Source organism: Pleurodeles waltl, chromosome 4_2 (assembly GCF_031143425.1).
Source record: "Pleurodeles waltl isolate 20211129_DDA chromosome 4_2, aPleWal1.hap1.20221129, whole genome shotgun sequence".
Taxonomy (NCBI): Eukaryota; Metazoa; Chordata; class Amphibia; order Caudata; family Salamandridae; genus Pleurodeles; species Pleurodeles waltl.
Window position 1 is genome coordinate 125,093,731 of NC_090443.1, and position 17,445 is coordinate 125,111,175.

Sequence of the window (17,445 nt, forward strand, 5' to 3'; positions counted from 1 at the left end):
ATTTTATGTGTCCTAAATATGTAATAAAAACATGTTATGATGATTTTCAATGCTTTATTTAAAGTATATTGCTGACAGTGGTTTTGATAATCTTTGTAATGTGTTATTGACAATAGTGATTGCATTTATATATGGTTACTGGTTCCATTGATAAGATGGTGCTTTTCAACATGTGGTTAGCCAATAGGCTTGCCTATATTTTAATGTAGTGGCCCCCTTGTCAAAGAGTGTAGGCCTGCTTTATGTGTAATGACACACTTTATATTGTGATGTTCTTTCTGGTACAGATGGGTGTGGTTCTGTGATTTGGGAGATCCTGACCAATTGATTTCAGGATTTCACCAAAGGTATTTTCCATCAGCCTGGCGTATATATTTGTAAATTAATTAATGTGTAGTAATGTGTGTGGAATAAATGTACTTTTCCTTTTTCAAAGAAAAAGCACTGACTGGACAATCATTTATAAGTGTTAATGTTGCATGATAGCCCACACTACCTACCCTGAGTAGTCCTTGGACTGCTCTGCTTCACTACCCTGAGAGAGTCAGGTGCTTAAGTGGGGTATTTGGTTCCCAGTAAGAAGACAATTGATGACATATTACTTATGCGGGCCTCACATTCTGCACAGTGAACCCAATTTCTTACAATCAATATTTGAGTTTGATATCCCAGAGGATGTTGAAGTCCTTTAAGAAAAGATGTTGTGATGTGATACAACTTTTGTTGTCACCAAATCAGTGAATATTTCAGTACACATTATATTCTGGGTTCACATTTCAGAACTCTGAAAGCGATACTCATTCCTATTTGAGGTTCTGTTCCAAACAGTATACACAGAAAATGTAACCTAATTCCAAACTGAGAGAAAAATGTGACCAGGTTTCCATGTGTCAGTTTGGCTGTTTGCTCGGTAGGAACTTGCTCATTTTTTGCTGTGACCCAGTTGAAGCTCATATTATTCAACATGTGTATTAGACAAAAATAGGAGTAATACTTAAACTGTGGCTATTTGCTATTTATTAAATGTGTGTACATTTTCTGTCTTGAATGCTTTCTACCGCTGAAATTGTGAAGTAGATGTTATTTAGAAGTAAACTCGATTTGTTCTTTCATATCCAGTTCTTATCTGGAAATAATAGACCTAATTCACAAACATCAACTTTTTAAATAATCAAAACAGTAACTCTTTACAGAGGTATTGTTTTCTTAATATCACACTATAGACTGAATTGTCAAGGGGTCATCTGGAAAGGCTGATATTGTCCTGTGCCTCTCCTTCTGTGCCTGTACACCCAAAGTAGCGCATACTAAATTATGTCAGGCAGGGGATCACCCAGGACTACCAATTAGACGGAGACAACTGGGACACTTGTAAGTTCCTTCTTTTTCATTGTATATTCTGGCCCACTGGCATAGAGTTAATTGAGTTGAGAACGACATGGCAGTGCAGACAGAGCTTAATTTGTAGATTTTTTTTTTTTTAAATAGTGCAGCGGACCAACTTTTTTTCTTAGGAGCCTGCCACTGGTGCTTCTGGGCTTGCTGAACATCATGGCTGCCTAATCTTGATTGCATCACATGACGCTTGCTTCATCATACTTCCTGTCCCTTTATATACCTCTTGCTGGTTCATTATCAGCCCTGCTCTCTCGCTTAGTGACTGTTTTTTCTGTCTTTTTCTACTCTTCTGTCTTGCTCTGAGTCAAAGTCTGATGATGGCAAATAGATCATGGTTCTCAAAAATGAGTGCCTTTGCTGACCATGTGCAGGTACATGTTCAAGTTAAGCATGGGGACCATTACTATTAACAGACTAGAATGGATGGGCTGGGCAACTCAATAGCGCCACACCCTTCCTCTTGGTTCATTGTTAGATCTGTCCAGATCCCACTTCCAAGGGCCAACTTAGAGGTAGTGGAGGAAGGATGAAGGTTTAGCTCACAAAGGCGTTCAGCAAGGATATGAGGGCACTTTAAAATGTCACAGGAAGTGGGGGCCTTGGAGGGGTGGTGCCTACAAGTTAAAACACATTGACCTGACAGAAACTACCTGTTAACACAGTGATATAAAAAATCCAACAGGTGAAACAACTAGAGCAATAACATATTCTAATTGACTTTTTCATACAGTAATCACTTCTGTATAAACAGTAACATGGAACAAGTTTAGCTAACATAAATGCTATATGTTTAGAACACATATCCTATCAGTGACTTCTTACATATGTCTGGCAGGATGGGCAGTGGAGCTGTGAAATATTCAGCCTGCAGTGCATGACAATCTTTGGGACAGTCCATTGGCATTGGTGTGTTCAGTGGCCTGACCTGGACAAACAAATTATTTCCACTTGGTGTAAGTAAACATGTTCGGACCAGATGTTGAAAATAATTATTCCTCTTTAATAGTTTTGTCAGTTTCTTAGACACTGTATCTATTCTATTCAGAAAACGCCCGTTTTCACATACTCTGGATCTAGACTACTCTTTTTGAAAAAGCTCATATAATTGTATAATTAGGTTAGACCGAGAAGAACATGCACACTGCCTTGCCAGAGTTGCAGTGATCAGTTTCTAGCGAACTAGAAATTTAATGACAAATCTATGATTTATGCTAATAGAGAACTGTTTACCAAGTCAATCAGTTACCAGTGCATGATTCTTAACATGGACCACAAGTCTAGACTCACCCAAGTGAGTTTTACCAACCAATTAGGCTGCACACTTAAGTGGAATGTTTATAATTAGATCCCTACTCAGAAGAGAAGATGTGCAGGACCACCGCCTGGGGGGATTTCCTTGGGGTCCCAGAGCAGTTAGGTGTCAGGGCCTAACTGTAAGAAATGAGGTTGCCTACTGCTAGTGTATTTATGCCACAAAACGAATGAACTCCGACTGGATGACCAAGTACTGCCCTTATGGACTTGACTCTCATAGGCTCACACTCTTCAGCAGCCAAGGCTTACTCTAAAAGACGGTGTGAGGTTAGTGTTCAGAATACAGATTTCACAAAGCAGTTAATAAGGGCAACTTTATCTCAGCTGTTTAAAAAGAGAAGAGCTTTAACCACACATAAGAATAATATAATACACATACAATTAAGCTATGTACTGAAAACCAGAAGAGCCTATGACCTTCTGTGCCGTGCTAGAATTCAATGTAATATTGGGCCTGGTGGCCTTTTGGAAAACAAATAAACTGTTTTGCGCTGCTCTAGGTTGTACTACTCGAACCAAAATAACAGGGTTTCATTCAGCAAAACGAAGAGACACTTATATACAGGGATACTCGGCACAGACTAAAGTAATGGTTCTGTGGTTGCAGGTGCAGTGATTTACGTTACATATTTAAAATAAAATACAGTAATTCAGGAAGCCTAAAATATAACATGGGTTTGTACAAAAATAGCCAAGATGCAAGAAAAACAATGCACATTAATTTTCGTTTCAGTGGACCAGATACCAGAACTTCCACCCAAAATCCAGCTGTCTCTTATAATACTAAAATCCGTGCGTTTTACACACACTATTTGTACGTTTCTATCTCAATACATTCAATGGAAAAGTGAGCATATGAATGAAAATGTTACTTCTGATGAAACTAACTAAGAAGAAAACAAGATCTTCTTACGGGGAAATTTTTTAGAAGTCCTTGGAGACTACCTACAAGAATATAAACACGCATTGACACGGCTACTTTCTGCAATTGATGCTTCATGGTGGCAATCTTCAAAACAAGGCGATGCTTACCACACAGCGCAGAAAATGTGCTATTGTCTAATAATGAATAAAATGGCGTCTGGGCCTCAGAACTACATAATACTTTGCAGACATATTTAAGTTAATGTGCACTTTAGGTTACCATGGAAACGATATTGCAATTCAGTCATGAAATGAATCAGTACTGGTTAAGGCTTAGATGAGCACAGACATATTCTTAATGAAGTACTCGCATTAAGGCATGGAAATAAATGTCTGCTTTCTCACATGAGGTGTTTAATGAAGTTTCAGAATGCTCGAGGAACGTTTCGATGCACCTGCTATGACTTCCCAAAATCTGTCCCAGTGTACCCCTCCACCCAAAGAACGAAGCGCCCACCGTCGCCATGATATGTTGGACAGGATGGGAGCTAGAGGTTCAGGGGGGTCGGGCTCAAATGACTCACTTGTGTTTGTGATTTCAGCAGCCACTGGACTCAGTTGTTTGCAAGAGTAGACAGCTGGGGTGCAAGTTTGCCCATGAAGTCTTTTTGATAGCACATGGGAAGGAAGGCCTGTATTTCAGAACCCACCGGTCAGGGCCTCGATTTTCTGGAGGTAGGGCACTGATGGGAACTAGACACATCCACCATCGACCCTTAAGTGGCCAGGGAAAAGCTGGACTTTACTGAGGGCTTGGTGTAGCCACTGGGTGTTCTAATTCAAATGGTGATATTGTGGTAATCACTTGGCTAGAGCAACAGTTCCAGCGGTTCCAGAAATCAGATAACACCCTGTTGCTGGCTTCAAAGATCTCCAGGGAACAGAGTAAACTTTTATTTAAGACCTCCAGGGCAATTACAGGCTCACAAAAGACACAAAATGAGCCAGATACAAAGCAAATTCACCTTTGTGAGTGCTTCATCGTTTTTCCCTGACCTAATGCTTTTATGATGTGCATCTTGTTGTTGAAGTTATTGGCCTGGGTGACCTTGTGTCTCCAGGGCAGATGCAGTCTGCCAGGTTGCACCACTGTGGTCCACCTTTCTGCCTATATCCCTTCCTTTTTCAATCCACCCATCGACAAATTTTTCCTTTGCCCTATCTTTCTTAATATAATTTCTCTTTCATTTAGTCTATCCGTTCATCCATCAATATTTCTTTCCTTCTCACTAACAATCTCATCTTTTCATGCCTGTGTTTCCCCTTGCTTTCTTCAGTGTGTACATTCATCAATTTCTCCATCCTATCCACCGATCCATTCAAGCATCTATCCATCATCTATCGATCTGGTATTGCTCCTCCATCCTTTCTTCCTTTATTTATCATTACTTCCTTTTCTCCATCCACCCACCTCTTTATCCTTCCTTTCAACTTTCATTTCGTTTCTCCTTCTCCCCATCCATTCTTCTCTCGAGCTCCGAGCAACCCATCCTTCTCTTCATCTATCTGTCCATCCATCTTTTCCACATCTTTTCATGCATCCACCCTTCTCTCCATGAAGCCTATATTTAGTTAACCATACCTCTCACAATACTTTCACCTTGTCTCCAGTCATCCCTCCATCTCACCGTCCTCTCCTTTAAACCATAGATATTTCTTGCCTTCCTTCTCTCCAGCTTTCACTCCATACTTCTACCCCTCCTTCTTTGTCTCCATGCCTGCTTTCCTTTCTTTTGTGCTCTAGTGCTCCACTTATTCACCTTGGACCCACACTTCCATCATAGAACTCGCACCCCATGATATTTATGAACTCCCGATTGGAGACCAGTACATCAGATGAAGATCAAAGGATTGAAAAACAACAATGTGCTTGTTTTATGTTACACAGAACTGCTCAGTGCCGCCTGCCCCCTCCCCCACCGCCGAAGCCGCAAAGTGGAAGTAATGATGCCCCTGGTCCCTGGTTTTTACAACACTGTGTTCAACCGGGGTGGGGGAATTAGGTTTGGTTTGTTCTGGTTGATGTGATAGTTAAGTGCCACAAAGTAGTGTGAAAACGTCATGTAGGTTCCACTTTAGCATCACTGATTGTCTCTATTGCTGTGATTTGTGCAGGCGAGCAACGGCGGCCACGCCAGCGACTACTCCTCGTCCCTCCCCTCCACGCCAAACATCAGCCACCGGGAGCTGCGGAGCGACATTTCCCTGGGCCTCGGCACACCCAGCTCCCTCCACCGGGGAGCAAAGCGCAGAACCAGCCTCTTCACGGTGAGTGGGGCAGAGGGAATGAACGCATGAGAGTCATAGTCAATTCTCTGCGCTACCAACACCCTGGTGGGTCAAAAGCAGAGGTTGTGTAGAGGAGCATTGAGTATGAGTGTCATTATACCACATGGCAAAAACATTCAGTCAACTAAAAAACAACTTCTTAAGTGAGTGTATGAGAGTAAGAGGAAGAAAGTGGTAGCCAGAGAGAGAGAGAGGACGGAGTACGACCTGCATGTTTCTGTGGATATTTCATGTTTTAAAATTCTGTAAAATGTAAACCATAGAAAAATAAAATAGTCCAAACCAGTGCTTTAAATGGAAAAAAAAAGATTTACAGGTACTCACTATCATAGTACCTGAGAAGTGGAGGTACTCTACCATTAAATGTATTGCAGTATTGCTGAGAACTGCAGGTACTCTCCCTGTCAAATTAAACAAGTGCAGGCCCATACAGGACCTGCCCATTTAAAGCACTGGTCCAAACCCATTTCAGATAGCCCAAATATTTGAAACCTCATTTTAGCCCTGATTCCGTAAGGATGATACTATTGCTGCTACCATTATTGTCTGTAAAATCTCCCCAGTACCTTTCAGTTTGGAGTAAGATCCATCAGGAAATAATTCAGTGACAGCTGTTTTAGTGTAAAAGGTCATTTATTAGGACAGGATTGCATAAGCAACATAACCTTAACTTTTAAGCGTAAACCGCAACTTTAATAACGCCCTCCCTTTAACATCTCCTCGCTCATCCTTCCCCTCATTTCATTTCCATTCCCCTACGCACTCCCCTTTTCCTTTCATGCCCCATTTGGTTCGTGCGTACCCCCACTCAGAGCCTTCACTTGCTTGTTTATTCCCTGGAAGGGTGGCCAAGCCCGCATCTGACTCACCACCCTCCCCCATCTACTGCCCTCTCACTCCTGCAACCTGCCCTAACTGACGATTACCCTCCTCCTCTTTGATGTTCGACTCTAACTTCCATCCTTCCAATCTCTCTTCTAATTGCCGGGTGGGTGGGAGGCCAAACTAACCGCACGATGGGCTGCGCGGAAAGAGGCCAGTCCCTCCACCCTCACACCCATTTTATCCCCACCCAGTAGACCCACCCCCACTTACCTGTTGCCCAATCCTGGTCCCACGCCGTCACTTCCTTCCCGAAAGAGCCCGCGGGAAGACAAGAGCGGTGCTCCTGCTCCCCGCGGGCCCCTCCATCGGGAAATAATTCAGTGACAGCTGTTTTAGTGTAAAAGGTCATTTAGTAGGACAGGATTGCATAAGCAACATAACCTTAACTTTTAAACATAAACCGCAACTTTAATAACGCCCTCCCTTTAACATCTCCTCGCTCATCCTTCCCCTCCAAACCCTTATTTTGTTTCCATTCCCCTACGCACTCCCCTTTTCCTTTCATGCCCCATTTGGTTCGTGCGTACCCCCACTCAGAGCCTTCACTTGCTTGTTTATTCCCTGGAAGGGTGGCCAAGCCAGCATCTGACTCACCACCCTCCCCCATCTACTGCCAACCAGCACCAACCCATTTGGCGTTTTGCTGCCCCACTCCCCCAAAGCCACGCTACTGCAACCAGGACTTCTCATTCCTTATTCCTGATCCACAAGTTCTCTCCCCACAATTCCTCAACCAACAGTCGCAGATCCATCAGATAGTATGCATTCCCTAGTGTGGACAGGTGAACATCATCGTCTCTGAATAATGCTACATCCTGCTCTGTAATGCCCTCATGTTTCAGTATTTTTATCCCCTGTGCCCAGCAAAAAACCCTCATCGCTCTGTTAAGCTTCCTGCGAGCCCGCTCCATGGCTCCATATTTGACTGCCCCTCTCCACACTCTACGGAGAACAAATTCTGTCCACACCAAGCATGTACCATGCAGTTTTTGTTTGATAATCTCCAAGTCTCTCTGCATGTGTTGCAGTATCGTAAGTCCTGATAATTTCACCAGATCATTCTTCCCCAAGTGGATGATTAACAAGTCCAGACATCCCCAGTTCAATAAGTTAGATGTGATGAAAGGAAGTAGGTTACCCCACCGCATGCCGCTCTTTCCCCACCATAGCACCTCGTGCCGCCTGCTGGACAGTCCCAGGGCCCGACCATATATCTGTTTCTCTGCGAACTTCGCTGCCCAGTGAATAAATGAATGGCCTACCAGTCATGTTACCATCTTGCCCTGCGATGGACCAAACGCATCTCCTGCAATGGAAAAATAACTGTAACATGTGTTTTTATTATGTAAACCCCCTCCTCACCCCCCTTTCAAACCCTCCAGCTGTCATTCCTCGCCTCTCAGGGTCTAACATATCGTTCACAACACCTTGATTTCCAGCAGCCTCTCGCCCTGATCTTTGCCCAATCCCAAACCAAATGCGCTGCGGCCGTAGCTGCCCCAATTCTGAACAAATGTGTGCCAAAGTCCATGGTCCGGTGGCCCGTCCGTCCCAGCGCCATCCTCAACACGCGTAAAAGCTGAAAGCTGGTGAGCTTGGACCCTGACCTGTGCACAAAAACCCCGGCTTCCCTGCTCGACATACATGAGGATTGAAAATTCCTCCATTCCGTCACTGGGCAGGCCAACACGTTGCCCCCTTTTTCTAACCATACCCACTTTCCCCTGCCTAGCTGGTTGGTTTTAGATCGTCTAAGCCAGATCCCCAATCGATCGCCATGTACGCACACCTCCCTGTAGCATATCCCAACCGCTGCCCCAACACCCAACAACTCCGACACACGAAATGCTCCAAAAAACATCCACACCATACATAAGCGGAACAGTGCTAACTCATATTCGTCTGCGCAACATACCGGCAGTACGTGTAACAATTCCAGTAACAATTCAAAATCAATGCAGCTCTAATCCTGCCCCAACCTTTTAACATCCTCCCCAACAGATCGTTTCTAGCCGGGTCGTGATCAAAAAACAGTTTCCCGTAAAACGATACACCTGCCAATTTTCCCCCGATAGTTGCTGCTGATAAACCTTTCCGTATCATGGACAGCACGAAGTGCAAAGCACGATGCTCTAGCTGTTTTTCACTCTGTTCCCAAAAATTTCCTGCAAACCGCTCAAAGGATTGAAAATCCAACCAGGCCAGCCAGTAACTTCGCCGAGTGGATTCCACTAAAGACATCTCCACCAGCCCCGTGATCATCATGCCCCCGCTCCCAAATGTCTGCCGGGACCGCTGTCTTGGTCTGTTCTGCTCCTGGCGCCAGGTTGCGGAAACGCTGCCACTGTGAACGAGACAGGGAATCCGCAATCTCATAAAAAAAACTCCTGGTGTATGGACAGCTTTAAAGATCACAGTCAAAGATAAGCACTGCAACATAAAATGGCTCAACAAGCGCAAAACCCTCAGGTCCCTCGCCTTCTGTCTGTTAACCAGCTCCACGACTGCCATGTTATCAATTCTGAATAAAACTGTCCTATTTGCTAACTCCTGCCCCCATACTGCCATGGCTACTAGAAGGGGAAAAAATTCCAGAAAGGCAATACTCCTCCCTTGCCGTAACCATAGTGCTGGCCACGCCTCTGCGCACCACCTGCCGTCCCAAAAAATCCCAAAACCATTTGCTCCTGCCGTATCTGAAAATATCTGTACCTGCCATACTATCTCTTCTTCACAGAAAAACATGGATACCCCATTGAAATGTTTCAGGAATGTTTCCCACACCCTAACGTCTTCTCTAAGGCCCATTGAAGCTCTTATTCTGTGATGTGGCATCACCGCTCCTGACATAGCCAACCCCAATCGCCTGCAAAAAGTCCTCCCCCCTCTGACTGCCCTACAAGCAAAATTAAGGTACCCCAACAACTTCTGAGCTGTTCGCAAATCGATTTTCCGTGCCTCTTTCACTGTACCCAAGAAATCCAGCATGTCTTTTACTTTTTGTGCCGGTAATCTGGCCGTCAGGGTAATGGAGTCTAGCTCAATGCCCAGAAAGGTGAGAACCGACGAGGGGCCTTCAGTCTTTTCGGGTGCCAGAGGCACCCCCATCTGGTGCGCCATGTCCTGAAAACTTGTCAAAGCCTTCCTGCAATCCCCAGAATCCTTTTTTCCTACGAACAGGAAATCATCCAAGTAATGGGTCACCGCATAATGCCCCTGCTGTTGACAAAGACCCACTGCATGAAGGTGCTAAAAGCTTCAAACAGGGCGCATGAAATCGCACAACCCAGGGGCAGGACCCTGTCAACATAGATTGCTCCGTCAAACTGCATCCCCAGCAAATCAAAATCTCCTGGGTGTATCGGCAATAGACTGAAAGCTGATTGTATATCGCATTTAGCCATTTCTGCCCCGTAGCTACAAGCCCTGACCATTTTTATAGCCTCGTCCACCCATGCATAAACTACTCTGGTGTCTTCTGCCGCAATGAAATCATTAACAGATGTGCCCTCCGGCCATGACAGGTGATTGATCAGGCCTTCTTCGGCACGACTCCCAGTGGGGAGATCATCAGATTCTGTCTCGGCCACTCATAAAATGGCCCCGCAATTCTGCCCAATGACAGTTCCTTGTCCAGCTTTTTCTTTACCACCTGTGGTAGTTCCCTTGCAGACCTCAAATTGTCTGCCCAGCGCCTCCTCCGTGGGCCTTGGTAGCTGACCCTGAAACCCTCCTGAAAACCTTCTGCTAACTTAAACGTTGTTGCCCTATCCGGTTATCTGTGCAGCCATGGTAGGATGAAGTCTAACCTAACTGGCATAGGCCCCCTTTGGAGCAGGAGCGCCCTGAATCCCTCTGCCTTTTGTTGCTCTCCATTGCTCGGCTGGACTGGAAAGCGAAAAACATTGCATGACTGGGTGACGGCCCCCGCATTTGGGGCAGTCATGTTTAAATTTGCAAGGATGTCTGGAACAGAACCCCTTGTTGAAGTTCCAGCATGCTCCCGTCGTGTTAGGTGTTGTTCTCTGTCCCACGCCCGCCCCTCCCGGGGCGGGACATGCCTGAAACGGCTTATAAACCACCGGCAAACCACTGGCCATATGGGTTGATGCCGTGGATTGCGACGACGCCATCCATTGCATCCATAATTCTGGGTCTACATCGCCCCATGGCTTGTCTGGATTGATGCTCACTCGGGCTCTGAACTCCTCATCGTAACTCAACCAGGCAAAACCCCCAAATCCATATATTTAAATAGTGCTATAGCCCTGTCAGGGTATTTTTCGCAATAACTGCTTGCGAAAATCTAAAACGCTGATGTCCAATTATCCATATTAATTGGCACCCTCGGCCTACGGGCCAACTCCCACTCTTCCTCCTTAGAATCTTCTTTGGCTTGTATGTCCCTATGTAAGAGTTTAAAAACGTCTACATACTCGTGTCTCCATATTCTGGCCTTTGTTTTCTCCGCTACGTGTGAGCCCAATGGCACAGCCAAACCCACATAGGGAAGCCTCTTCTTTTGCTCTCCCCCTTCCTTCTCCTCTGTCCCTGACTTCTCTCCTGTTGACTTGTCCCCACTCTCGCCCTCGGTTGAAGCTCTGCCTTGTAGCTCTGTGCCTTTCTCACCGCCCTGTGTATCTTTTGCTGGTAATGGGTCAAGTATCGAACCGTCCCCCACCCCAACGGACCTGCAAATCAGAGCGTCATCCCCCTTTGCGCCATCCCCCCAAACTGACCACCATTGCCTTTTACCTCTTCCTTGTTTTGCCACAGGCCGCGAAACCTTCCGGGCCCCTCAGTCCCGTGCTTGGTCTTGTCTTCTTTCATGTAGACCACCGCTGGTGTCCTGATCCTGAAAAATAGAAGCGGAAAGAGGGGTTGCGCCGCTCCTGCGTCCTCTTCCCCTCCCCCTCATGCTGTGTACCTCTGTCTCTCTAATCTCCCCCTCTTCCCATTCCTCCAGCTCCTCTTCGTAGTCAAGTTCCAGCACATCGTCTTCGCCCACATCCATCCTTTTATCCACACTCCCACTCATCATCGTGTAATTAGTTGAGATATCATCATGACCCTCATGGCCCCCACCATCTCTGTGTTGACCCCTATCCTGCGGAGTAGAGAAGGCCACCGGAGACATCTCTAGCGCTTCCGACCAACGTGCAGGGTCCGTGTTGTGCCCCGTTGGCATTGCCTTCTTTCTGCCAACTCCTTGTATTGGCATTGACCTTCCGCGCCCAGCTTGGCCGTATGCGCCACTGACTCCCATCGCGCTACCTAAACCACCGGCCGCACCAGCCTCCTGGCCCCTACCGCTCGGAACCCATACCCAGCTACCTTTGCCGGCTTCTTGTGGCATGTTTCCTATGCTGATAGTACTTTCTGCTGGCCTCTTTAGCTGCCGGCCGTATGGCACGGTCATTTCCCGCTCCATGCACAATTGGGCCCACCTGTCCTCTGTTTCTGCCACTATGCGGCGTTGCTCCCGGATCCTGGCCTCTAAGTCCCATGCCTGCCTGTCCTGGGGCCGCTCAGCCCTGAGCTAAGGGAAAGCTCGGCCCCCCACCCCCTGACTTCTTTAGGCTGCCCCTTGCTGGCCTTGCCTTTGCCCTGCCCGCCTGTTTGTCTGGGTCCCTTGCCTTTCTTTTTTGTGTTATTGTTGGCCCCAGCCGGGTTGGCACCGCCCCTGGGTAGTGACAGGTCCCTGGGCGTCATTTCTATGATGGGTACGGGGAGCTCTTGTACTAATGCTTCCTGCACGGGTGCCCCTTCCCCCAAAATCTGGTCCTGGAGTAACTCAATGCCCTCTGTCTGCTGGTCTGGCGCTGTCCCATCGTCTAAGGGCCCTGGCTCGACCGAGGGGCCCTCCCCGTCTCCCAATTGACTGGTGGGGGAGGTTGCGCCATGCGCCCGTCCCACCGCTGCTTTTTTGGGCTTTTTGGCCCTCTCTGGGGATGTGCATGCGGCTACCACTGCGGCTACTCAGCCAGACGCGACGCACATTGGCCGCACCATCCCCACCCAGGCCTGTTCGAGAACCCCAGGCCTGAGGAGGGCAGCCCGGCCAGCTTCGCCGAGTATGCGAAGCGCGGCCTGTACCGCCTCCGCGTCGTGGCTGGTTGCCATGGTGCTGGGGCGGGGGTTCCTTCTGACTCTGCTTGTCCGCTCCCCCTACTGTGGGCCACGAAAGGTCTAACAGGGAATTCTATGGGGCCCTGCGGCCTGCGTGCGCGCAACACGCCGCCGCTTCTGCGTGGCTGGCACTCTGCCTCCACTGGCCCTTGCCCCGTTACCTGTAAAAGGGGTTTCCTTTTGGATTGTTATTTTTATTATATATATATATATATGTTCAAAACGAGGGGAAAAAAATGTTAAAAAAAATAAAATGTTTTTTTATATATGCCCCCCGGTCGGCGCGAGCCTACTCTGCACCGCCGCTATACTAAATTAATTAGGCCCAAAGGCTGGCGAATATGGCCCCAGCGCGCCACTGGTTGCTTGATAGCTGCTCCTAAGATGATGCCCCGGAGCCGGGTCTATCTGTGTTTTTTCTTTTTTTTGTTTGTTGATTTTTCCCCCTGCAGTCGGCGCGTTGCCAAATCTGCACCACCGCTATAACCAACATGAATAGGCCTAAAGGCCTGCGGGCGGGGCCCAGCGCGCCGCTGGTAGCTTAATTGCTGCCCCCAAACAGATGGTGCGGAGTCGCGGACCGGCAAGAACACGTGTTCACCCTGGGGACGGCCGTTCACAAGAAGCGCGCTGCTGCCCCCTAAAATATGAAGGCCCGCGCGGGCAGGGACGCGCGCACACCGCCCCAGGTACACCAAACATAAAATACCCCCTCCCCGTCCCAGCCTGTACGCACACTACCTGCTCCTAAGAAAATCCCCTGGGACCGGCCAAACTAACCGCGCGATGGGCTGCGCGGAAAGAGGCCGGTCCCTCCATCCCACACCCCTTTTATCCCCACCCAGTAGACCCACCCCCACTTACCTGTTGCCCAATCCTGGTCCCACACCATCACTTCCTTCCCGAAAGAGCCCGCGGGAAGACTAGAGCGATGCTCCTGCTCCCCGCGGGCCCCTCCAATGGAAGGGAAAATGTCCATGCGGGACCAACATTTCCGGTCTTAAAAGCACATGGAATCTCGTATTGCGTGTGACTGCATGACAATACTGACAGCAGGTGGCTATAAGGGTAATATTTCTTCCGGCAGTGGGAGCATTGGACCCTCTGCTCTGTTCGAAGAAAAAAAAAGAAAACTTGTCTGCTTCTGCAGTCAAATCATCATCATGTGATTTTTCCGTCCAGAACTATCAGCTGGAAAAATCAAGTCAGGAAAAAACAAACGTCTTCTTATTAAGAGAAATGAAAAGCATAAAAGCATGTGTTAATTTGGATCCCCGTTATAATTGATCAGGGCCTTAGTGGATGAAACAAGTTAAGGAAAACAAAAACGTGAGGGAAAAAGCATTATAATCATTTTAAAAAATGAACATTAATTTTATAAAAAAACTAGAAAAGTACACATTTCAAGGAAAATTTGTGGACGTCCCATAGCAAATTCCTCTTAGAAAACATAGTTTGAAAATGAAAGTGGAAAAAAGGAAGTAAGGAGAAAAGGTAGAGAAAAGCAGGGGTGGTAAAATGGTTAACCAAAAGAATGAGGGTAGTGAAGAACATCTTGCTCCAAGCCTACTGGAGTGTGCAGTGCTTACTTTGTGCAGGTGTTTGCGTATTTCTAAATACTGGCACTTATTTATGACAGTCCAACACAGCTTGAAGTGACCTGAAACAATCAAAATGTCACACTTGTAGCCTGTGATGGTTACTGTTTGACAGTGCTGGCAAGGACAGTTGGTAGTGCCGATTACGGTGCCTTCCTGAGACATCGCTTGGGCCCTGACACTTGTATTTTTCAAAATTAAGAACTGAGAGCATGCAAATTCAGTACTTTAAAAGTTCCAGGACACAGCTCTTCTAACACGATGATAAATCAACACTGAATCGCAAGGGCCCATCACCTGTGGAATATATATATATTTAATTTACAACCATTTCTATTGTAGAATCGTAGAGGAAGTGATTCTGAAAAGAGGAGTTTGGACAGCAGGGGAGACACAGGCAGTGGTCGTTCAATCCCAATAAAGCAGGTAACTTAATTTACTGTTTGCATTTTAGAAGTTCACTCACACGTGTCCTTAACACATCAGGTTTATTTTCACTGACATTGTTGGTTTTGAGCTTTGCCTGGATGTTCCATGCTCTATCATCTGTAAATGGAAAGTACTGTTCCAGTGGATACTTTGACAGTGTTGGGGGAGTCAAAATTTTGTCTAGGGTAGTTTTGTGTTTTCTTCTTCAGCAGTCTGTTTTTCTGATACTGTTCTTTCTCAATTTGCATTTAAACAGGCGGATGCGAAGTTGGTCACATTAAATGAAAAGATGAGTTATTAGTTCTACTCAGTGTTTGCCTCTGTCATTACAAACACCCCACACTGCGCATTCCCCTGTTAACCAGAGTTGCGGAGGGCTTGGTATTGTCGAACTCTCAGTAGCTCTTGACACTTGGAGCAAAGCACCCTGTTTGGCACTTTGTCATCAGGGGCTGGCACTGATGGTGTGTTGCTAAAGTAGATCCATGCCAGCTGTGCAGACAAACAAAAAACTGTTGGCTAAATAATTCCCATCTCTACCCACAACTCTTACACACATTGTTCTCCTAGGACCCCATACCACAGTCTTTATCCCCCTGTTTAATGTCTACCTAAATTCTTTGGCACACCTGATGAGAGATTCAACACTAGCTTTGAAATGTATGCTGGCAGAATTTAACTCTGTTGCAGAGTAAAGCCCCGGAGGAACCACACAGATTAACAAGATACTTAACTTCATTTATGCTGTTTCTGGTGGATAGTCATTTAACTGTAGGTTCCTCACCTTAGAATATTTCCTAAGCGCTAGACTGGTTACTAAAAACTTTTCTCCAAGCAGTGCTCTTGTGCACTGCTTGGTAGCACAGTGCGGCTCCACATTGACTTCACATCACCCTGGAAGTGACAGAGCAAAGCTGCATCTGAACGTCCACCGCTGTGCGCGGTTGTAAGTTTCATGTATTTTCTCTTTCTGCACCCTCGGTTACGGACTATGGACAATTGTTGGTACCAGTGTGCTGAATTTTCTAGATGTTAATAAGAGGCCACTCAAAGAACAAAGAGGCAAGAGGGGAGTTAGGAATCTGTTGTTCGATGGAGTATCTTCCAGAAAGTGTTATCGAAGATAAATAACTTGTTCTTCTAATGGATATTTCTAACCGCAGATTCCTTACCTTAGCATAGATACCAAAGCAGTACCTCCTCAGGTGGATGGTCTGTGGAGTAGACTCACGCCAAAATGTTTTGCAGGACCAAACAGGTGAAATACCTTTCCAGCCAGTTCTGCCTGTCAAGGCAGTATTGCTTTTTGAACATGGGTACTGATGCTCATATTACAGGCTGGCAGATGTCAAGGACAAGCACTTCCCATGCAAATACAGTGGTAGTAGTCTAGCCCGGATGGAAGGGATGATCAAATCGTCCAGAGGCTGCTTCTTGGCCAGTGTGTAGCAGATCTTAATGCACAGTGCTATCTACCTTGTCAGGGTCTTCTTCTGCCCAACCTTCTCTTTGTTTGCTGTGTAGAACCCCACAAAAAGTTAATCATCTACTTAACAGTCTTTGCTCTGAACAATGTAATAGCTTAACACCCTTTTAGAGTCCTGTCAATTGAGTCTCTTTGCCTCATTTGAAAGGTGAGGGAGAGCAAACAATGTAGGAAAACTAAGGATTGCCCACTATTGAAAGGAGTCATGTCTTTTGGCAAAAACACAGCTCGAGTCCTCATCACCAACTTTTGGGAAGATGGTGGTGTACGGCAATTGCTCTCAAAGTGCCTGAAGTTAGTAACTAGCTGACATAATTGCAATGAGGACTACGGTGTTAAAGGTAAACAGACGCAGCAAGCAGCAATGCATCGGCTCAAAGGTCATTTACATGAGAAATGTCTAGACCAAAAAGATCCAACTGTGGCATCACAAACAGTTTGGTAGGGGGCGTGGGTGTCAAACCTTAATAATTCTCATTACACATGTAATATACACAAGGTAGTTGGTCCAGCAAATGTAGAGAGACCAAATGGGCAGACAAATAACATTTTATAGGGCCCACTGCAAAACCTTGCTGGGCCATAGATAAAACAAAGGAATGTCTGACACCTTCACTTGTAAGTGGGTTAGTCTTGCGAACCCCATAGGAAGCCTCAGATTTATCCTAGCATCTGGAATTAATGAATTTTGTGAAAGAGCACCTATCTGCAAGGAGGACATCCTCCATTTGAGCACATCAAATGGAGTCTGTTGCCACAATGTTCTCGCATGTAGGGTAGATTGTGCAGATTTAGGAGTTGGACATCACCCTGTTGCTGAAACAGGAGGTAGTCGCAAAGGGGTCACCAGATCAGTTGATGTTCACTTCTAGAACTTCCTGGTGCCACACTCTCCTCACTCAGTATGGAGTCATTTGGAATAATTAGACCCGGTTTTTCTTGAATCTTCTTCAGAACTCTGGGCAGGAGAGATAGGGGTAGAAAGGCATATTG

The 17,445-nt window shown here is 46.3% G+C and overlaps 1 protein-coding gene across 2 annotated transcripts in view; it reads left to right on the plus strand.

The window, feature by feature from the left end:
- AGAP2 (ArfGAP with GTPase domain, ankyrin repeat and PH domain 2) overlaps positions 1-17,445 on the plus strand; it is a 488,971-nt gene that overhangs the window by 322,364 nt on the left and 149,162 nt on the right. For both annotated transcript variants that reach the window (XM_069230930.1, XM_069230931.1), the window contains exons 8-9: positions 5,752-5,904; positions 14,880-14,963. In XM_069230930.1, coding sequence (XP_069087031.1) covers positions 5,752-5,904; positions 14,880-14,963 — 237 coding nt within the window. The remainder of the gene's footprint in view (positions 1-5,751; positions 5,905-14,879; positions 14,964-17,445) is intronic.